The sequence below is a fragment of the Vigna radiata genome, chromosome 3, assembly GCF_000741045.1.
Source record: "Vigna radiata var. radiata cultivar VC1973A chromosome 3, Vradiata_ver6, whole genome shotgun sequence".
Lineage (NCBI taxonomy): Eukaryota > Viridiplantae > Streptophyta > Magnoliopsida > Fabales > Fabaceae > Vigna > Vigna radiata.
The window spans coordinates 7729930-7752162 of record NC_028353.1 but is presented as its reverse complement, the minus strand read 5'-3'; the positions used below and the strand labels follow the sequence as shown (position 1 = coordinate 7752162).

Genomic DNA, 22233 nt, shown 5'->3' with positions numbered 1-22233 from the left:
ACGTAGAAGCATATTAAGGAAGATCACCCTTCAAAAGTCAACTTTAAGCTACCCCACACTCTATCTCATTTTTACTCTTTCTCAAAAATCAATGCATCGATATCTTCATCCAAGAATCTGCAAAACCAACGCGTTTTACAACATTAAATAAGAAATACATATCATGTCATCAATATGCAATATTATTTACTATTTCTAATAATTATTATGGTGCATTCTCTAATTAAATGCTGATTATATACTGTCCATCGTCACATTAAGAATTATACATTCTTGATATAATAAAAAAAAAATAAAGAAAAAGATAAATGGGCAGTTAAGTTACACTAAAACTTCTAGGTCTAATTATACTTATTTTCAAAACTTATGCATAATTCGATATAAAAGTTTGTAGGGGCTTTAGATTAATTATGATCAAAATTTATAATTTAAAAATTATTTACAATGTCATGATTATATTATTTTTCTCTTTAATATTAGCTAGTCACTTTATTCAATCAATTACCTTCTTCAACTTTCCAAAAGAAAGAAAGAAAAGAACATGGGATGCATACTGAAATTATATCTTCCCTAGGCAGACAACTGCAAGTAGGTATACTTGATTTAATATTCACTACGCAAAAAGAACCACTCTTTCTCTATACTTATTATTTATAATCCTCCTTATTCATGGAATGTGTTGTGACATTGATACACAGTCTTTTTAGAACACTAAGAAATTCTTCTAAGTTGAAACCATCATAAGTATGCATTAACTTCCAGTATATGGCTAGGAACTATATATAATAATAATAATAATAATAGCACAATCATCATTATTATTAAATGTTACGTGACGTAAACATTATACTAAATAGCTTTTGTCACGAAACTACTGATATTAGTAGAATGAAGGCATGCATTGTGTGAAGATCATATGATCCTAGTATTGAGAAAAGAAACATACCAATCTAATACGAATACGTAAAAAAATTGGAACATCTTATGGACTTTTTTCTTTCTGATAGTACTGTTTTAAGGCGAACAGCCACAAAAAATAAAAAGCAGAATCATTTTTGGGTTTTAAAAAGTGCTAAATAATGAAAGGGTAAATGTTGGTTTACTTATCCATGTTACATGATTTATTTCTTATTCAAGTACAGTGTATTTATTTATAATTTTTCTTCGCTCCTTTCATTCTATATTTGTAGCGAATATATAAAGAGCATCAACGTGTGGCGAACTTCATTGCATCCCCTTCTTACTTAACTGGTAGCTCTTTCCCTTCAGGTTTTGGTTGGGTTGATTTCGTATAACAATGGAAGGTATCTCAGGGGGGTTGAAGAAGTATTGGAGTAGAAGCATAAGGGGATACCAAAGGCTGCATGGGTGGGAAGGGCGTAAGAGAGAAACGGTTCAGCTTGGAGAGAACCGAAGAAGAAGGAGATGGCGCATAAAGATCAGTCCCAAGATGAAAATCCGCAAAATCTCTTCCCCGAAGAAGTTGGTGCTGTGGGTCAGAGACGCCTACATGAGGATGATGCTGGGTCTCGCTAGCTCCACCGCTGCCTCTGCCGTCGGCTACGGCGCCGACTCCACCTCCACCAACGGTGGCTTCGGGAGGGGCCCACCGCCGAAGGAGTACGACCAGAAGATGATCGTTCATATGTACAAGTCCTTGATTATGGCACAGGGACAGTTGCTGCCCCGAGATCCAACATCCAACCCTGTCACCACAATGGTTACCACTATCTTATGATTTCTTTTTTATTACAAGAACATGTTTTTATCTCTATTTGATTCTTAAGGATTTGTATGGAAATAGTATAAATGAAAAAAAAACCCTACTTTTACAGAAATAGTATATTTTTATAATTTAGATAAAAATTTATCAAAATTAAAAAAGAAAAATCTCTTAAAAGCTAAGCTGGCCTTGTTTTCAGATTCCAATCCTTGTTTTGTTTTTGTTGGGTTTTAGGTTGTAATATTTTAATAAAGTTGCATGAATTACCTATGTTGTTCCATTAGATCTGGCTTGGTTGCTTTCTCCAAAACATAATTAAAAATTCCGGAAATTTTTTTTTCAGAAACCAATCATCCCCTTCTTTTACGGAAAACATTTTCCGGAATGTTTTGCTGGGATGGGAGTTGAAACATGATGATGGTGCATGAAGATTTACTTAACATTTGGTGTCTTGGCCCAAACGAGGATCTACGGGGGAATGTGCGGCCTAGGCCCAGGCCCAGGCCCAATAAACAGTAATGAGAAATGATAAATCATTTGAAAAGAAAAACAAAATGGCGACTTAGAAGTCATCAGATGCAGATTGATACCCATGTCCGTCCATGAAAAATGACAATATAATTTTAAACAAGTTATTTATTATTTTATGTGAATTTCCTTATTTTAATGTCTTATTACATTTTTTTTTTATCATAACTAAAGTTTCTTTCACTGTATTATTTACGCTAAAAGTATGCTTCGAAAAAAGTTATTTTATTTTGAAATTAAAAAAAAAAGTAAATAAAGAGGAAAAAAATTATTAAAAAACTCACCAATAAAAGAGGAGGAAGTAATATATATTAACCTGTTGATACGTCTTAAATATATAGTGAAGAGTTTGACTGTCTGCACATAAGAAAACGTATACTTAGAGCTGGTTCTCAATGCTGCACGACATCGGTATCTTTATTTATATATATATATAGACTGTATGAAATTAATTACATATTTTATCCTTCAGTTATCGTTATTTTAAAAGCACAATTACTACTTCATTCTTTTCTTGTAGATTTTACATCATTTCTTTTAAGATAATGATATTTAGACAATATTTTTTTGACAATATTTGAATATTGATTACGTGTCAATATGTGATTGGTCAAAAATTATTCCACAATCAATAATAATAATCATAAACATTATTGTGGAATAATTTTTGACCAATCACAAATTGACACGTAATCAATGTTCGAATATTGTCAAAAAAAATGTTTCTAAATATCATTATCCTTATTTTTAATATTCTCAAGTGTTATTATGACCATTTTTTATATAATAAAATGTTTAGTATTCTTGAAGTATAACGTTAGTATATCATATTTTTTTTTATAAAGCAAACAATTTGTTATTATTATGTACAGTGGCTAAAACACAATGAAAAATGTTTGAAAAACAAGGTAAAAATATATAAAGATTAAAGTTTAATGTCAAAATGTGCGTAAATGTCGATTGAAAGAAAAAGTGTTAATGAATAAAAGTGTTGGGTGGCAAAATCTATAACTAAACAAATAAGTTAAGAAAGAAACTAATTTGTGTCAAAAGTGTGATGTGAAAAGTAAATAAATAAAATAGGAGATTCATAGAAATACAATATGAATTTATTTACAACAATAAAAAATTACATTATTATTGAGATTCATGATTAGTTTATATTGTAGTTATGTAATAAATCTTTTACCCCTAAGTCAAACTAAAGGATTTATTACATCTTTTTCCTTTTTCATTTCCCTCCCTCCATTCTTTCTTCTATGAACCACCATCTTTACCTTTTCGTATAATGCTCTATTTTCTCCCTCTTCCACCTTCACATATTCTACCATTTTCTAAAAACAGTTATAAAAAAACAAAACAAGAAGATAAAAAGTCTAAGTTGTAACACCTTTTTCTGGGAAAATTTTTCAAAAGTTCACCCATCTTTAAATTATTCAATGCTTAACCATGAAGTTCTTACATGTTAAGCTACCAAAAAGCAAATACATTTGTCTAAATTATTCAACGCTTAACCATGGAGTTCTTACGGGTTAAGCTACCAAAAAGCAAATGCATTTGTTGATATGAGTAATTCCTTTAAGCTATCATTCAACTGTATAGTCTCATACCTATACAGTCTCTAAATCTCTCTCATTCCGATGTATGTTTGATCTGTCCATGTGTCCCTTCCACTAAAAGTCTACCAGGAACTGCTCACAGTCTGTGCCTCTTGCACTCCATGCCTTTTACACCAGCGATCACTCCCCACACTATCGAGTGTCACATAAGTCATAAGTCATGTGTATAAAAAATCTTTTGGTAAGAGATACATTATGGAACACTTAATTCGGAAGATTATTTTTATATTTCAAAAGTTCTGAAAGGTATTTTTATATTTCATAAGGTGTTTTTGGATTTAAAAATATATTTCAAACTCTTGAATATGTAAAATAACTTTCAAAATAAATGTTTTGAAAATTATTTTGAATTCGAAAATACATTTCAAAATATGTTTTAAAATTTTTTTTATTATTCCTACTTGAGTGTTTCGAAATGTATTTTGGGACCAGGAATACCTTATAGAATTTGAATAAGCAAAGAATTTTGGACCAGTTGTTTCAAAATATATTTCGAAATTCTAGGTCCACACTAAAATTCTACAACCCGTGAGGATTACAAAGTAAACCCAAATCCAATGTTGAGAAATTGAACATATGAAAACAGTATATTCCAAAAATAAGTCTGTTTTTGGATCCAATAAAAAAATGTTTGAATGAGAAAAAAAAAAGATAAAAGAAAATTTAAGAAATCGACTTTGATAGTCTCGTGTAATTTCTGTAAATGTTTTATTTTAAAATTTTAGAAAAGGGTTGAGATTAAATTATATGTATTTTACTAATTTACTTAAGTGAAGATGATTTTTGAGCATAAATAAATAATTTGTATTTAGTAGTGTGTTTGAATTTTGGCATAAGAGAGGAAAAGAGGGATTTGAAAAAAGTGTAGGCGGGGAGAATATAAAAAGAGTGTTGTTTGTGGAAAGGGTGGAGTAGCGAAGTGCAGTGCATTTGAGTGGTGGAAAGTGGAAAGTGGAAAGTGGAAACCGCAATCGCCAAGCTGGAAAAAAAACACACTTTTTCCCTCTCCCTCTCTTATCGTCTCCTTTCCCTTCCATTACCACTCACATATGGCCAAAACAACAACAGAACCACACCGATATTAGAAAGCGCCACCGTGCGCACGTTACCACTGTTTCACATGGATTATTCATCTACACTCTAAACGCAACCTCAACCCTAGCGGAGGAGGGACCAAAAAAAAAAAAACATGTTTGGGATTACGAGACTCTCGGGGTTTTTCTCCGCCGCAATGTTCGTCATTGTTCTTATCATTCTCTCCCCCTCTTTCCAATCCGAAGCAATTCGATCCTCCCACCGATTTTCCTTCCGGAAGGCTCTCCCCTTCCGTAATGCACACGAATGCGCCTGGGTTTCCGCCCAAACCAAAGTGTGCGACCCTTCTTTAGTCCACGTCGCCATAACTCTCGACGTCGAATATCTCCGCGGTTCGATCGCCGCCGTGCACTCCATCCTCCGCCACGCCCTCTGTCCGGAGAACGTCTTCTTCCATTTTCTCGTCTCCGACACTAATCTTCAAGCCCTGGTGGAGTCCACCTTCCCCCACTTGAAGTTCAACGTCTATTACTTCGATCCTAACACCGTCTCCCACTTGATCTCCTCCTCCGTGCGCCAAGCGCTGGAGCAGCCGCTCAATTACGCCAGGAACTACCTCGCGGACCTTCTCGAGAGTTGCGTGGAGCGAGTTATCTACCTGGACTCCGATCTGGTGGTGGTGGACGACGTGGCCAAGCTTTGGAGCGCGAGTCTGGGCTCACGCGCCATCGGCGCGCCGGAGTACTGCCACGCTAACTTCACGAAGTACTTCACGGCGGGGTTCTGGTCGGAGCCGAGTTTGGCGGGGACGTTCGCGCAGCGGAGGGCGTGTTACTTCAACACGGGGGTGATGGTGATGGATCTGGTGAAGTGGAGGAAGGAGGGGTACACGAGAAAAATCGAGAGATGGATGGAGATTCAGAAGAGTGATCGGATCTACGAGCTGGGTTCGTTGCCGCCGTTTTTGCTGGTGTTCGCTGGACATGTGGCGCCCATCGAGCACCGATGGAACCAGCACGGTTTGGGCGGGGATAACGTGAAGGGTAGTTGTCGTGGGTTGCACCCTGGTCCGGTTAGCTTGTTGCATTGGTCCGGTAGTGGAAAACCCTGGCTCCGTTTACATTCCAAACGTCCTTGCCCTCTCGACTCTCTGTGGGCTCCCTTTGACTTGTACGCACACTCTCCATTTTAACTAAATTGTTACTGCCTGGTACATACATATTACACTCAATTTCTTGCTCCTCTGCCATCATTTGCCTAGTTAGATGTTATTATTATTCCTGTATTTCTTCTGTAGATGCATTTTATGTCATTTGTATTCTATTATTTTTCTGCCATTCCTCACTTGAAAATAAAAAGTAAATGAAAGAAAGAAAAGGTAGATCTTTCGATTTCTTCTTGTATATAAAGTGGTGTATTGTTAATTTATTAGTAATTGGTGACAATTAGGTCCCAAGTGTGAACTGAAAATTGTTGTGAGGATTATTTATTCTTGAATCTATACCAATGGAGTTGAGTTCATAGAGCTGGTAGCCATAAGAATTTTTATTCTGTATTGTATTCAGTATTTGACTGTCAGAATTTGAACAAGATGGTCTCGCAAAGAAAATGCATTCAAGAGTAAAAACAAGAAAAACTTCGAATCCATTAATAGTTATGATATATGAGCTTGAGTTAGTCTTAGTAGGCTACACATACTTAATAGGTTTTATCGTAGTATATCATTTTTAAGATCTTCTTCCAATATTTTTATAATTTTTTATTCAACTTTAGTATAAATATAACCCTTTTAAGAAAAATATTTTTGTATTCTTATTATTTAACATCTTATTCAAGATGCACCTTCATAAACCTAAGATCTTTTCATATTATATCATCATATTCTACGACTCTACGTTAGATACGTTTAATATTGGTGTAAGATATAAGTAGATTATCGAATTAAAGAAGTATAAAACTAAAATTAAGGTATATCTTAAATAAAAATATCAACACTTCAATGTAAAAAAATAATATGAAGTTGTGTAAAATAGTATCTATTATGAAGTTAACTGTTCTTATTTTAAATAGATGATTGTTAGAAGAAAAAAATGAATTCTAAAGAGCACTATGTTTATAAGTGTAAGTTTATAAAAGCTGAAGTCTAATTTGTAAATGTTATTAGTACACTACTGTTCTGGCTGGGGGTCGCCCAGGATGTTGAATGGGTAGTTGGTTGTGGACATTCAATTTATTGTGGGTCTGAATGACCTTTCCTGGATTCGCGAATCTAAGGATAGAGTGGTTTGCATTTTATTCGGTTAACTTTTATATGTGATGGGGGAGAGGGAGAGGGAGAGTTTGCTGCTGCTGGTGCTTAATGGCTAAAATAGAAGTTGATGGCCAAATGTGGCATCCAATATGGCCGGCAGCGGTGCTAAATTAGGCAGTAGAACAATCCAAGGAGAGGCTCTGCCTTTGGATTGTGTTGGCAGCTAGTCTAAGGGAACCATGCTTCGGTGGCAGTGGCGGAACATTTTTAGCTATCTTTCAACCTTTGCGTTCTTTTCTCATTGCGTGTCACTCTCGCTTTGTCCTTTGCACCGTATGCATAGCTGGCAATTCTCTGTCTTCTGTGTTCTTTTCCATCATTGGATTTATGCTTCCCACATTTTTCTATCCTACAACTAATGAAACAAAAACTGGGTCCTACTCCTATTCCTCAATCCAGACATTGTTCGATGCTTTCATTTATTAATAAAAAAATATATAAAAGATTGTATTATGATAGCTAGGAATGGAACAAATTAAGTTCTATTGTTACATATGCTACTATTGGATGAGGGGTCCAGGTATCATTGTTGCTGTTAAGTGTTTCCTCACTGTCACTGAGATGTTTGGGGTCCAATCCCATTAATCTTAATGTCTGTGCCCCTTTATTTTTACAGTTTTTGTTGTGAAAACTGGAAAGTAAGGGGCCATTTGCCAGAGTACCTGCAGTCGCCAAGAATTGATTGCCTTTTTTTCCCCCTTGGACGAGAATAAAGTTTTTAAGAATTTAGCATTTAGAAATTCTCTGTTGCAAATTTTTCTTGCCGTAAGAATTTAAGCTTTAAAAGTTAAAACTTTTGAAGGTTTTTATTGGTCCGTTTTATGATAAATTAAAAAAAAAATGTGAGCTACGTGGTTGGCTTTCAGCACTGCTAGCTGTTGCTATATATAATTGGGTATTAAACTACAGTGGGGAATAAAGTCTTTAGTTCTGCGTTGAGGTTGGGATAATGTACATTGTAATAAAGGGTTAGGACATGTCTACTGATGGAGCTAAAGCTACAGGCGAAAGGTGAAAGATCAGTTTTCTTTTTAATTGACATTATTATATTTACAAATTGCAAACACGACTTTTTGGTTTCATATCTACGTTTTTTGGCGGATATGAGATTGTGGAGATAAACATAGGATGAGGCCAAACACAGGTTACTTAATAGCACTGACCAGTCTGGTTGTAATAGTTTATTCTCTCGACTCGACAGACCATCTACCGAATATGGATTTCTTATGACTTTTTCTGATTTTCGATTTCATTCACGCTTCTTGACTCTTGGCACTTTGGAATGGTTTTACATTTTCTTAACAAATTTTCAGAGGGTAAAGCTACTTCCATTCAGATGAATTTTATCAATGCAGATATTTTTATTGATATTAAATGGAAAAGGGTTGGTGCTGGGGAAACTGGAAGAGGTAGGTATAAATTTTATCTTATAAATTTTGTAGGGTTGAATGGTTTTGTTTTGTAGTCATATCTTAGTGCGATATTCGTGTGGCAAAATGACAAGGAAGTTTGTCACTGAAGATGAACATTGTGGTTTTGGCCAATGAAGTAGGTCTTTTGTCCTAATTAGGTGTCAAAAAGACTACATCAATCATTGCTCACTAAGCACGAAATGAAATTGTTTACTTATACAAATTCTCATATGGTAAGCTGTCGGTGTAACATCTTTCTTATAGGAGCTAGCTTTCTTGGGTAAATTTCCTAACTCGTTGAATTTGTTTTAAAATTTATCAAAATGAATAATTTTTAAAAAATTAATAATGTGACACGACCTTGTGTTAAAATAACAAAAAATTCAGTATGATTGAAAAAGTCGTGTAACTTACACATAATTTAATTTATTTTTATTTTACTTTTTTATTTACAATGAAATCATGATACGATTTTAGTTCTTCGCTTCGACACGGTTTTCTTACAAGTGAAATCATGGAAACACATAATCACTTCATAAAACATTGATACATGGAAGAGTTGGAATCCGACTACATTAACAACACCAAATAATACAAATTTTGTAATGTATGTATAAAGATTGTTATATGTATAAACAAACTTTAATTATTAATTATGGTTTTTATTGCAGTAACATTTTTAAACTTAAAAGTTGGATAATTTTGGAAAAGAACATACTTAAAACACATTCTTGAAAATGCCTTATTAAAAATGCGTTATTTCAAAATTAATATTAATAAAATATGTTGCTGAAATCAATAAGTAATATTTAAGCATTATATAATACATATAAAAATTTAAAATTTTACAAAAATAATTATATAAACAAATGTGTTAGATTGATTTTGAGGAATTCAATTTCTTTTTATATGTTGCTTTTATTATATTTCTTTCTTTTATATTTGTTTTTTTAATTATTTTTTCTTTATTTTGCTTTAAATTGTAAAAGAAAAAAAAATAAAAATTAAACGATTAAATGTTTGAAGAAAACAAATTAAGGTTGTAAATAGAGTCAATTCCAGAACTACACTACACAGTTTCATATATTCAAATAATTAAATACATATTTACTCATCAGATTTCAAAAAATTTAAATTAAATGGGAAAATGATATAACCTGAAATAGGATGAGAAATTTGCTTCCTGAATGAGATGAAGTTGAAACCTATGATTTCTAAATTCACAAACTGAACTTCACTATATATTAATAAATAAATGAAATAAAAATGTATTACAGTAATCAAAGTCGTCGTCTTCATCATACGACCTTTTCAGTTATATTGCAGGTCTAGTACAATTTCACTTCTGCAGTTAGAGTTCTAGATTTATTTACAGGCTCATGCAGATAAAGTAGGTAAAACATTTGTTTTAAGTTTAAAAAAAATAATATTAATATTTTTTTATTAAATCAATTATAAAATTATGTTTAAGAAAAAAAAAACTTAAAATTTTATTTAGTATTTATATATCTCTGTTAAATTAATTATAATTTTATGTTTGAAAATAAAGTTAAGTTATTATCTATGTTAATTAATTTTTATCGGTATTAAAAATGATATTTAATAAGTTAATATTTTTCAATAAATTGTAATTTTATTTGGGTAAAAAATAATAATTAGTTACTTTTACTCTTTTTATAATCGATTTAGATTTTTTTTTTATTTATTTTTATGTAACTTTTTAAATTTACTGATTTCGTTTTCTGTCTCTCGTTTTTTTTTTATTCTAGGGTTATTTTTTTTAGTGTTTTTGCATATTTTATTTTTTATCTTATGTGTGTGTATAATCTTTTTATCTCTAATTATTATTTTTTTATTTGTAATCATGTTGTTTTTATTTTATTTGTTGAATTTTTATTAGGATTAAAAATTTGTCTTTTTTGGTGAATTTTGTTTTTTTTTTCAGCTTTTCGAGTTTAAAGAATTTTACTATATAATATATTTTGATGAGAAAATGGAATTTTTGTTTGGAAGAATTGTAGAATTATTAACTAAGTTAAGATTTAGCTTTTTTTAGTGAGTAATGAAAAGAAACTCTAATGAATAAGTGATGAAAATTCTTGTATTAGCTATGATGAGTTCTTGAAAACTAAAAATGATAAAAACTTATTTAAAATCAGCTGTGTCACAATAAAATTAAATCAATTAGTCTTATTATATATTAAAAAATGTTAAATAAAATTAATTATAATAATTTAATAAATAAATTTGGATAAAAAAACCTCAAAAAGTAAATTTTAAATAAATAAAAAAAACCTCATTCATTACTTTAAAGCCTTTTAGACCCTTGAGTCGTCCTAAAATTTCTTCATCTTTGAAATGGTATAATAAAAGTATGATTTTTTTACATTTATAATTTTTCAATAATTATTCATTTTGATAAATTTCAAAATAAATTACACTAGTTTAGCAAATTGACAGAAAAAAAATTTGACAAAAATTTTAAAACCATATATCTTCTCCCTCAAATTTCTTGATTAAAATTTTCACTTTAAAGGGTTTATCTTCTTTAAAGACAGATTGCACCTTAAACGATAAATGTGGTTAATTTTTAAATTTTATTATATTTATTTATATTTTATCACAATCTTAATTGTCAATCTTAGAATTTGATAGTGTTAGTACTAATATTCAGTGGTATTAAAAAGTATTAAAATAACTTATCTTTAAAAGATATAATTAATTACAAATAAATTATACATATAAACAAATCCCGAAAATTTAAAAAGTTTAATTATGAGATTTTATAACTTAAGTTTCGATAATTAAATAAATTTTAAACTGCCATCTGTTTTGCAAGTTAGAAGATATTCTATCTTTGACACTGTTTAATTCTTAAAAACATGATGTACAGAAGTGATTGCATTAATTATATATGCAGTAGGAAATTGTAGTTATCTCGATTAGTTGACACGCAACAACAAAATCAAATTTATAAGTACAGTTATTGAAATAATGAGAAGTACATTTAGATGAGGAGGGGAGAGACCATCTCAATCATTTGAGATGTTTAACAGTAAAATTTAAGGCTACAACATATGAAGTTAGTAACTTCATTTCTCATCTGACCTACAGAATATTGAGACACACATAATCAGAAGAAACTAAAACTCAAATGAATTTAATCTACTACATACATCATCTACCTCTCAAGTAAACTTCGTCGTCTGCTAAAAACTCAAGGAAATTTGAAGTTCATATAATCTTCTGTTATCCCTGAAGGAGGGTTTATGTATACCCAGAGCAAAGAAATAATAATGGAGAGTAATCCAGACCAAACATAAATGATGGTAGGAATCTTTCCTCTTCTTCCCATGAGACCCTTTGCAAAAGGATAAAGATGGCACAAGACCCATAAACTGAAAAACACCCCTCCTACTAGCCTGCTCCATTGTGGAAAGGGACTGTACATGGTCCTAGCCACCCCTACTGCAATAGCAATAGCGTTCACCATCATAATAGTAATGGGAGGGATCATTAGAAAGCTCCACTTCACCTCATAGAGGTCAGCAAACTCATCATCTTCATTTTCTGGAGTGGCTGATTTTGAAGTTAAAGTGAATGATATTTCCACTCCAGCTATTACCTTCAATAACCCTTGTAAAACAGCAGCAGCGTGTGCACTTGTTCCACCAATTAGCCAGAATTGCTCATTTCTCCACCAATCATGTAGAGTGATTCCTGACCATTTGATTTCCAGCAGTGCAAGCAAACACAGTGTGATTGTGATACCCAGCAAGAATACTAGAAAAGTTACACTGAGAGATTGGACTATAAATTGACCCGAAAATAGAGACATTGCGGGTAGAAAGCAATACACTATCAAAAACATTGAGGTGAAAGGGTACATTCCTACATTTAAATATGCCACCCTCTGCAGGAACTTCATTCTTGGACTTGCTAATAATGCATTGTTAGCTGAAAAGAAGATTTCAACGGAACCTGTAGCCCATCGAAGCACTTGATGAAGCCTGTCTGTTAAATTGATTGGAGCCGATCCTCTAAAAGCATCTCTTTTGGTTACACAGTACACTGATCTCCACCCTCTATTGTGCATTCTGTAACCAGTTACCACATCTTCTGTAACTGAACCATATATCCACCCCACTCGTTTGCCCCATTCAGTTTTATCTTCATAGAAACAAGATATCACAGTTATTGCCTCAGCAACAGTGGCCGCATCCAATGGCTCACGAGGCACAGCTAGAGAACCTACTGGCCTTCCATGTGTTCCCTTTCCTTGCAAATCTTGAAGCAGCCTTCCCTGGTATTCTGCCACAGGAATGGATGCAGCAAGAGAAGTAGAATTACCAAATCTTTTGGGAAGAAGCAAGGACTCTATATCTGCATCATCATCATTGTGATCACTATTTATTGGCACAGAAACTTCATCCTCTTCCTTTTTTGAGACCTTTGGCCTTCTCAGAAATAGCTTAATTTTCCTCTTGCCAAACCACCCACGATGTTCTGTGGCTCTAGGAGGACTAAATCCATACAGAGCTGTTCTTCTGAATATGCAGCCTGTTCCCACGTACATGGGGCCTTGTAAGCCATCAAGAGCTCTCATGCTCACATCAAAGAACACAGTGTTGTGATTTGCATATCTGTCACTGGGGTCAATGCCCTCAAACCTTTGAGGAAACTGAACGTAACATATCCTATCACCTCCCCTGTCAAGCATAAAGCACATACCTTCTCTTAGAGCCAACGAGTTGTAGATGTAATGATCACAATCAAGATTCAGAATGAATGGACCATTGGACATGATGGCGCTGGTGCGAACAAGGGCATTCATTGCCCCTGCTTTCTTGTTGTGGTCATATGCTGGCCTCTTTTCACGAGACACGTAAACAAGCATGGGCAACCTAATATCAACATCTGTTGTATCAATCAAGTTATCTCCATCAGTTCCTGCACCAAATTCCGGTTCTGCGTTTGGTGGAGCTAACATTGCCTACACAAATACCACGAAAGATTCAGTGTTAGGATACAAGGTTAATTATGATTTTGCACACAAAAATGTCAAAATTACAAGTTCTCGATTAAAAACTTTAAAAGGATCTAAAATCCTGATACAGGGTAAATTAAGTTCTGGTGCATAAGAATGTTAAAAGGTTTTACTATAAATATCTAAGAAATTTTATTCATTTGGTTATGTGTAACTAAAAACTTGAATAATGATTTTAATAAACACATGAGCTAAAAAAATGTCGTATTTTAGTCTAAAAACCTGAATTATGCCAGCATGGTCCCCCCTTGAATGGTCTTGTTCCGCTGATGCCCAAGTTCCCGGCCAATGAGAACCATCGGACATCCACGTAGCTTTAGGAACCTTGACGGGTTCGGAGACACTGGCATCTGTTTCCATCTGTTTCTTCTTGACTCGTAGCTCCTCATGAGCATTGTAAGCGTTGGATCTTCTCCTAATGGACTCTGGCAAGGAGTTTATCCTCACTTTGAATTCATCATACTCCCTCTTCACCCTTTTCCTCTCTCTCACAAAGTCCAACCGGACCTTATTCTTGAGAAAATCACGTTTCTGCCCAAAATAAGCTTCAGGATTTCGGGGTTCTATATTGTGCTTCCGACAGAAAGGAACCCAAATTCTTGCAAAACTAGCAGTCTCAGCAAGAGCTTCAAATGTCAACAATGCTCCACCATCATCAGACAAGTAACAGGCAACCTTCTCCACCGGATAATCAACTGCAAGGATGGAGAGAATGGTGTTGGCAGTAACAAGAGGAGGCTCCTTTTCAGGGTCTGCCGTGGAAACAAACACATCAATTCCTGGTAGATCAGATCTTCCCTTTGGATTCCTCAGGTTTGGAGACTCAAACTGTTCTTTCAGAACAGATAGATCAGTGACTCTATTCACAGGACAGAGCTTAGGAAGCTGATCAAGAATCCAAGAAAATGCAAACCATAGCTCACAAGTTATAGACATTGCCCACAGCCACATCGCTTCATGGTTTGGGTGTCTTATCCTCCATGTAAGAAATAAACCCAAAGCAACAAGACGCAGAAGAATAAGCATCCTGAAGTCATTAGAAACTAATTTACTCATCAACCAGAATAGGCAAGTACAAAAATCGTTACAAGTTGGTATAATTTAAAAACTGATGCAATCACAAGTGTCCTATGCGAGTTAATGTTTTAACATAAGATAGTAGATATACAAAACAATGACTTTTCCCTTTTATTGTTAATACAGAAAAGAACAACCAAAACACGGAAACATGGTATGCTATGGTCATCATATAAATAAACTATGTCTCTTGAACATGTTTTCAGAATCTGATTCCTGAGCCCACGTGTATGTGAAAAATCAAGATTTAAAAGAAAAAAGGTACAACCACTAAGTAGCATGTTGTGAAGAAAGAATGCAGAAAAGAACTGTGAAAAAAGGTTTAGAATTGAAGTGACTGACCTATAAGGACTGAGAATAGCAGCTGAAACTCCAACCTTGCGGGTCAAGGGTCTTTTCGATTTCTTTCCAAAATCCGGAGGGGGTTCAAACCCGTTAGCACCGTAACCATCTTTAGGCCACACAGCGTTTCCATAGCCATATGTCCCCTTCGTCTCAAACAGCCATCGCGTGTGGTCAAATTCCGGAGGATGATTCTGCGCTTTGAAAGACTTCACAAGAGAAAACCTCTTGTCCAACTTGACCTCCGCCATGGAAGGCAGAGGCAGAGGCTGATCCTCACCCTCAGACCCCTCTCCCTCTTCATCATCTTCATCATCACTCGCATACTTATAAGGCAATTTGCACCCAGGACACTTTCCTCCAACATTGTTCCCTCCACACTCTAAGTAACACTCCCTGCAGAGCTTGAACCCGCACTCGCATGGATCACACAAGCCTCCTTTCATTGGTTCCTCGTTGCAGCCCTTCATTCCGCAAACCGACGCGGATTTCGGCAGCGCTTCAATTTCCACGGAGGAATGGCCGCGCGTCACGGAGTTGTAGCCTCCGGTGAAGATCGTTCCGGAGATGAAACTCGTGCTTCCTTTTCCGTCTTGCGAGACTGTAAGGGGCTTGCGATCCGGCGTCGGGGGAATGTGAACGGTGTATGTCACGTACTCGGAGTTCATTTCTTCGATGCCACCGCTTTGGGAAGTGCCGGTGCCGGAGAGTCTCCTACCTCCGCCGGAAGCTCGAAGAGGAGAAGTGGGGTTGTTGGTGGAGACTGAGGCGCGAGGAACGGGACTGGTTAGTCCCATGCTTCTGCGCCTACCTCCTGACGACACCGTTATGGTGACCGGAGAGGAAGAAGGAGACGACGCCGTTTTGACCATGTTGCTAAAATGAGAAGGCGTGAAGGATTAAAGAAAGAATAGTGAGAGAACGGAAATCCTCAATGGCCTCAACATAAGCGTGTTAAGAGTGTGGAATTTGAAGTTGGAGGAAAAAGCAGGAGTAGAAGTAGCGAACAAAGGTGCAACGGTCGATTTGGGACACTTAAATGCAACGGTCGATAGATCGTGACCGCTGAATTACTTCATGCTGGAGTAGATAGATCTGGACCACTAATTTACTAAAGTTTTAAGTTGCTTCCGTTTTATAGTTTCTTACAGAGATCTGGTCCGTTTGAGGTGTTACACGGAGCCAAAAAAATTTAAATTTTTAATACAACGTTTTTATCAAATAAATAAAAGAATATCATTGTAATTAAAAGACTGGAAACGCGTTACATGTATACTTTAGTGATTAAATATTACAACGATTAAAATAAAATATTTTTCCCGATGCAATTTTTTTTTGTATTTTTTAATTCTACATATGGCTTTTTAAACAATCTCAAATTCTACTTAACTTTGTATTCTCATTTCTATTGCATCTTTTCTTTCATTTTCTTACATCTATGTTTCATTACGGTTAAACATAACCAATTTGTAATTCGTAATATGAATATTTAAAACAATACAACACACACAAAACTATTTAAAATATAATAAATAGAATTGTTTGTTTTAAGAAATTTGAAGATAAAAGTAAAAAAAATTAAAAATAACAAAAATTTAAAAGGTAAAGTAATAATAAGATTACATATTTATTCTTATGGTTAAAATTAATAGAAAACGAAATACAATTAATTAAAATTAATTTAAAATAAAACATAGGTGATTTATTTTATAAAAATTAATAGGTGTAATTAATTTTAACTAAAATGTCAATGATTGAAAATGATTTTAATTAAATATTGAATTATAAAAAAATAATAATATTATTAATCAATTATTTTATTATTATAACTATTATTAATATCTTATTTAGATGTTGCATTACTTTTTGCATTAATATTATTTTTAAATATTTTATATTTCATTATTATTATTAAAACTATTATTATTATTATTATTAGTTATTATAAATAAAGGACTGTAAATTTCAGAAAAAAATCAAAAGTCATCTTGATAATTATATTTTTCATCCTAGATAGAGAGAAGTTCACCTCCCTCAAATGTTCTCGTTTATCCAAAGATCCCTCGAAGGAGAGAGACATGTCATTCTCACTCATTCTTTTACAAACAAAAAACCTATTAAAAGGAATACAACCGAAATGTCATTTGAATGTTATGTTACTTAGTATTTGAGGTGTTGATCTATACTTTTTTTAGTTATTTTTAGAGAACGAATTAACAAAATATAGTAGAAATATTTACGTTCTAAATAATAAAAAGCTCAATAATACAGTAATAATAATATTCTAATTAAACACACTTGAATGAATTACATTTAAGTTCTAAATATTTTAATAAAGATGATTTTACTAAAGAAAACTATTTTCCACAGTAATAAATGTAAAGCATAAAAGAAAATTAATATTAGCATAAACCCAAAGTTACTATCTCCCCCATTGTCATTTGATTTCTAGTTGAAATATTTGAATTTCACTGACAAAAATGATTTGAATTTAGCTAACATTTCATAAAATCTGAGTGTCGACTTTTAACCCATAAAATATTCAACTCCTGTGAATAAAAATAATAATATTTACTCATAAGGCCGAGTCACTATACAATTTTGAATTTATCTCCCTCGCGGAGTATAGACAGTGGCAGAAAGCTTGTAAAGAGATGAACAGAAAAAGAAAAAGAAAAGTTGACTAATATATATGATGACTTCTGGATGTATACAAGTTGGATTGTGTCTATCTAGCAGTACTTTCTTTTTATTTCTAAAGGAAAATTGGCCACTGGGAGATGAACTACTATCTTGTTTACACGATGTACTGCGATGCGATGTTAATTATGCTCTACAATGTCATACCAGCTTTGCCTCTAAATAAGGAACCGAAATTGTAAGCTCAACAAATTCTCATACCTGAAGCGCATTTCCGTAGTTATCTTTAAACAATGCAATTTGATTCACATCGAAGTGAAGAATTAACATGCTGCTGGCTGCTAAAGTGATCTGTTATATGACTAGAAGAGGATCTCTTTGAGTATCAAGAGAACTAGCATGATAAAGCACATTATAACAAGTGATGTTGCACACATAATCATCCCTCCTTTTTTCTGTGTTCTCTCTGCCTGCAATACACAAGTATATGTTTGAAATGACGATAACAGACTAAACAACAGCAGAAGATTCCGAAAGAAAGGCACTCCAATTTGCAATAAAAAAGACTGAGTAAAGTCTACTCAAGTAACCAATAGCATGAGAGAAAACAGAACCTTTTGCAACTGCTTGAGGCCCTCTTCAACGGACGTAGAAACACTCTGAATGTTATAGTCAATTCTATCCACAATTGTTCCCTGCACGAATACCAGCTTCATGAGTCACATTTTATTCTATAAATCCATTTTATACAATGGTGGAGCATTCACCTGGTCTATCACTAGGACAGAGAGATCCTTCATGATTTGAGCAAGTTCATGGACTGATTTAACAACCTACAGTAAATTTTGCTTAGTAAGACAAGGTACGCATAGTGATTAATCTTCAAGCAACAACCGAATGCATTCAAATTACTTGTTCAATCTCTCTCTCCCTTTCCACTGAGAACTGCTCACTTTTCTTTAGCTTTGTCATCTGCTCTTCACTAAAACCCTGAAATTAATCAGATAACAAATATCATTGTCTTACTTTGGATATAACTTCATCCAGGATGAAGAATGTAAGTAAACATTTCATAACTTCATTGCAAGGACAGAAAGTTGTCCGGAGAGACAAACTTCATCATGAGTAAAATGAGCCTAATGGATCACGCTATTCCTTTCAAGTGAAGCATCATTTCACATTCAAATAAATGGTAAATATATCCTCATATCATATGTTCATAAATTCAAGAAATGATGAAGTTCTTCTCCACACACCTACACCCCTTTTCAAAACTGACATTTGAAAGCTAAAAGGCATAGAACAAAATACTAGCCAGTAAATCATGTGTTGTACACATCCATAGACACTGCATAAACACATTGAATATTATTGTTTTCATCTTTACAGGTTTTAATTCTATTTTTAAAATCCTTTTTTTTTTTGCCAATACAAATTAGACAATTCAATAATTGGATAGATTTAGCTTATTATTATGCATACAATGAATGATGCTCCTTTTTAAAACATGAGATCTCTCGCGATCAAGGAGATTCAATATGTGTTAATTTTATATTAAACTTTATACCTTATATTATAGCCATGTCGTGTCTTACGAATTTTAAAATTTGAGGTATATCCATGTCAATTGCATATAGTATTCATGTTACTTGTCCTGTTCAGAATTCATGCTTTCTAAATTGAAAGAGGAGAAGAGGTCACTGCATATTGACAGAAATCTTGCAGTTTCATAATTATAATTTTGCCATCAATAATTTCTAGAAAAGAAAATAAATCACCAACAATCACTTGGTAAGTAAAAATAAATGCATCCTACAGTGTTAGAATATATGAAATATATCAATAATACCTTTCTTTAATATTAAGAGTAAGTATCTGACAGTTAATTTGATATTTGCTTATCATCTTAATGATTGGTTTTATATCTCTTTTACTATCTCATATTTTCTTTTTTTATTAACTAGGGTTCAGGATTTGGTACAAATACAAGTGGTTCATCCTTCGTAACATAACCATTACATTAATACACACTGCAAATAGTTTTTATTTTCTCCTCCTCCATAAGTACCTCCATCTCCTATAATTGTTTACTCACAGCATAAGGTATCTTAAAAATATGGCCCTGTAAGAGAAATTAGTTGCCAAAAGGAACACACATACCACATCACTGAATTCATCATCACGTGATCCAAATTTACTCCCGTTAAAGTTCATCTCCAAGTCAACCCCGTCAAAACCCTGCATGATTACACACAAATATAGACATCAGTGAAGCAACAGAAACACTAATACAAAAAATAACACCGCAGTCCCACTGATGCAGACACAGCAGAATCAAGATAGTGTGACCATAAGTTCAAGCATTTGAATGTCGATAGAACTAACAATAGATGGAAAATAAAAAAAAATAAAAAAAACAAGAAGTCTAGAAAAGTAGATTGGTGAGTTATCAAATAGAGAATTAGACCAACCAAAATGGCGGCATATAAAGATTTTGGGAGAAAATAAGCTACACGTAAAAATTTGCAACCTCTTTTTGCTGTTGCAGACGTTTCAAGTATGCTGACTGCTTTCGCCGAAGATCCATTGATAGGTTCTGAAGGTCTATAGCAAGGGAACGCTGCCAAAAGTAGATACAAAAATGCCAGTCATACAAATCTCAAGATCAAAACAAAACTGGCATATTATAAATTCCTAAAATTTTTGTAGCAACCAAGATCGAAGTAAATTTTCGCCCATTTACAAACCACTTCTCACCAAAGAACCATTTTCAAAATAAACAGTGTAAAATTATTGTGATGAAACTAATAGTATATTTGGATGAGGGATTATAAGAGGAAAAGAGAAGGAAGGGAAACGCTTGATTAGCCATTCTCTTGCGGGGATAACCTACAAGGAGGGAGGGAAATGAAGATTTTTCACAAACCCTTCCTTACTTTTCTGAGGTGAAAAAATATATTAAGTCAAAGGAAAATTTTACATGGACACTCTTAAGTTTTCCTACACCTATGAAAGACCTAGTAAGAAAAAATATTTTTAATTTTGTAGTTGATGCTTCACAAATTCTCTTATATTTAAAATAAAAGCATTATATCATATCATTGGTATTGTATGGATGTTCACTAAAAGATGGGGTGTTTGTCTATCATCACCCCAATACTTGTATTTTAAGTATCACCCTGTTTCCTTTACCTGGTGAATTGATGACATTAAAACATGAATAGGGTTTCACCCTACATTTTCCCTTCTTTTAACTCTCTTACACACCCAACAACAACATTCAAATGAGGATAGGCCATAACTTCATATACAGTACTACGTCAAAAGCAAGGAGAAACGAGAAAAATATCCGAGTAGACTTTCAAATGGGAGGAGACTAAGGCAAAATAAGGCCTCGTAATCATAGTCAAATAGAAGACAAACTCTACGCAATAGCTTATATATCTTTGGGAAAGTCACCAGAGTCCTGAACTGACTGAGACCAAGCAGAGCTTAGGTTATCTACTTATCCACTAACTAACTTTATTTATTCCAACCACAACAAATAATTGCAAGAACCTATATCGACCTTAAGAACAGTAAGTCAAAACGGTCAACCTCCAGTGAAGAAAAAGCTAAAGTCTGAACAAATTAGTTTGCAAGGCATATTAAACCAAAATTACCCTACCTGTACATTTTTTCTAACACTAGAATCCTCAGAAGATCCACTAGCAGCAGAAAGTCTTTTCAGCCTCACTTCCGACTTTCTAAGAAGAGATGTAATTTCCTGGGTGAGAGTCTCAATAAGACGCTGATCCTCTTTGCCATCCCCAAAGGAAGGCAACAAAGCCTTCGAATGAGCTTTAGTTAACTCAGAAATTTTAACCCGAGCACGTTGTATAGCCGCAGCTATTTCTTCAGAATCATCCACCCAAGACGGCGGCAACCCCACAGTAACCGCATCCCTAACATTTTAAAGGTGTTATTAACTACAAAGTCCAACAACATTCAACACCTACTTTAAGGCACTTACCCATAGGGTATCGCTATTATGCATGTGAATATATGAATTAAAGAGCGGAAAGACTCTTGCAGAAACGAAATGGAGTGTGAATTGGTGAAAAAGTCAAACCTAGAGGTGGATGGGTCCTCGGTGCTTAAAGGAGCATAGGATGATCGATTGGAAGGAAGAAGCGAAACCATTTCAACGACGGGACCGGTGGAAGAAGCAGATGCAGCGGAGGAAGAGAGAGGAGCACGCACGCTCTTCACGGCGTCTCTGTGCTTCCTAAACTCCACCGTTCGATTTCTCGTCGCCATTGAATCAAATTTCAAGTAACCACTCTCTCTCTCCCGGCTTTCCCTGGAAAACACAACCAGCAACAAAAATCGTACCAGTTTTTTTTTTTTTTTTATTAGGAATCAAAAACAAGGGTCATATTTGTAAATTACTCAAGTCCGTACATACCTTACTCCAAAAGAAATGAGCTTCCAAGCTCTAATACTCGACCATGTTTGAT

The 22233-nt window shown here is 34.0% G+C and overlaps 4 protein-coding genes across 4 annotated transcripts; 2 read left to right on the top strand and 2 right to left on the bottom strand.

Moving 5' to 3' along the window:
* Nucleotides 1-1193: 1193 nt before the first annotated feature.
* Nucleotides 1194-2418, top strand: LOC106757472. The gene is made up of 2 exons (XM_014640145.2): nt 1194-1720; nt 2067-2418. Exons 1-2 carry the CDS (start codon nt 1298-1300, stop codon nt 2136-2138), a joined length of 495 nt encoding a protein of 164 aa, XP_014495631.1. The 5' UTR covers nt 1194-1297; the 3' UTR covers nt 2139-2418.
* A 2323-nt stretch (nt 2419-4741) lies between these two features.
* On the top strand, nt 4742-6426 carry LOC106756803 (probable galacturonosyltransferase-like 7). Its single transcript, XM_014639393.2, has one exon. It carries the CDS (start codon nt 5060-5062, stop codon nt 6095-6097), a length of 1038 nt encoding a protein of 345 aa, XP_014494879.1. The 5' UTR covers nt 4742-5059; the 3' UTR covers nt 6098-6426.
* Nucleotides 6427-11574: 5148 nt separating this feature from the next.
* Nucleotides 11575-16250, bottom strand: LOC106757692 (cellulose synthase-like protein D5). Its single transcript, XM_014640441.2, has 3 exons — nt 15095-16250; nt 13898-14702; nt 11575-13621 (listed from the first exon to the last, which is right to left on the bottom strand). The coding sequence occupies exons 1-3, from the start codon at nt 15964-15966 to the stop codon at nt 11846-11848; spliced, it is 3453 nt and encodes a 1150-aa protein (XP_014495927.1). The 5' UTR covers nt 15967-16250; the 3' UTR covers nt 11575-11845.
* Nucleotides 16251-17644: 1394 nt separating this feature from the next.
* On the bottom strand, nt 17645-22233 carry LOC106757075 (syntaxin-43). The gene is made up of 9 exons (XM_014639660.2): nt 22182-22233; nt 21846-22076; nt 21402-21678; nt 20265-20354; nt 19895-19972; nt 18647-18724; nt 18502-18567; nt 18349-18429; nt 17645-18204 (listed from the first exon to the last, which is right to left on the bottom strand). The coding sequence occupies exons 2-9, from the start codon at nt 22031-22033 to the stop codon at nt 18097-18099; spliced, it is 966 nt and encodes a 321-aa protein (XP_014495146.1). The 5' UTR covers nt 22034-22076; nt 22182-22233; the 3' UTR covers nt 17645-18096.

Bases quoted from the DNA above. Each gene is read 5' to 3' on its own strand.
- LOC106756803 (XM_014639393.2), top strand. From the start codon at position 5,060: ATGTTTGGGATTACGAGACTCTCGGGGTTTTTCTCCGCCGCAATGTTC.
- LOC106757472 (XM_014640145.2), top strand. From the start codon at position 1,298: ATGGAAGGTATCTCAGGGGGGTTGAAGAAGTATTGGAGTAGAAGCATA. The intron at 1,721-2,066 runs GTTACCACTATC...TTTTTTTTTCAG, and splicing joins CCAACCCTGTCACCACAATG to AAACCAATCATCCCCTTCTT.
- LOC106757692 (XM_014640441.2), bottom strand. From the start codon at position 15,966: ATGGTCAAAACGGCGTCGTCTCCTTCTTCCTCTCCGGTCACCATAACG. The intron at 14,703-15,094 runs GTCAGTCACTTC...TAATGACTTCAG, and splicing joins GCTATTCTCAGTCCTTATAG to GATGCTTATTCTTCTGCGTC. The intron at 13,622-13,897 runs GTTTTTAGACTA...GTATTTGTGTAG, and splicing joins ACCATGCTGGCATAATTCAG to GCAATGTTAGCTCCACCAAA.
- LOC106757075 (XM_014639660.2), bottom strand. From the start codon at position 22,033: ATGGCGACGAGAAATCGAACGGTGGAGTTTAGGAAGCACAGAGACGCC. The intron at 18,430-18,501 runs GTGAATGCTCCA...GTATTCGTGCAG, and splicing joins CTGTCCTAGTGATAGACCAG to GGAACAATTGTGGATAGAAT. The intron at 18,205-18,348 runs GTTCTGTTTTCT...TGTGTATTGCAG, and splicing joins GCCTCAAGCAGTTGCAAAAG to GCAGAGAGAACACAGAAAAA.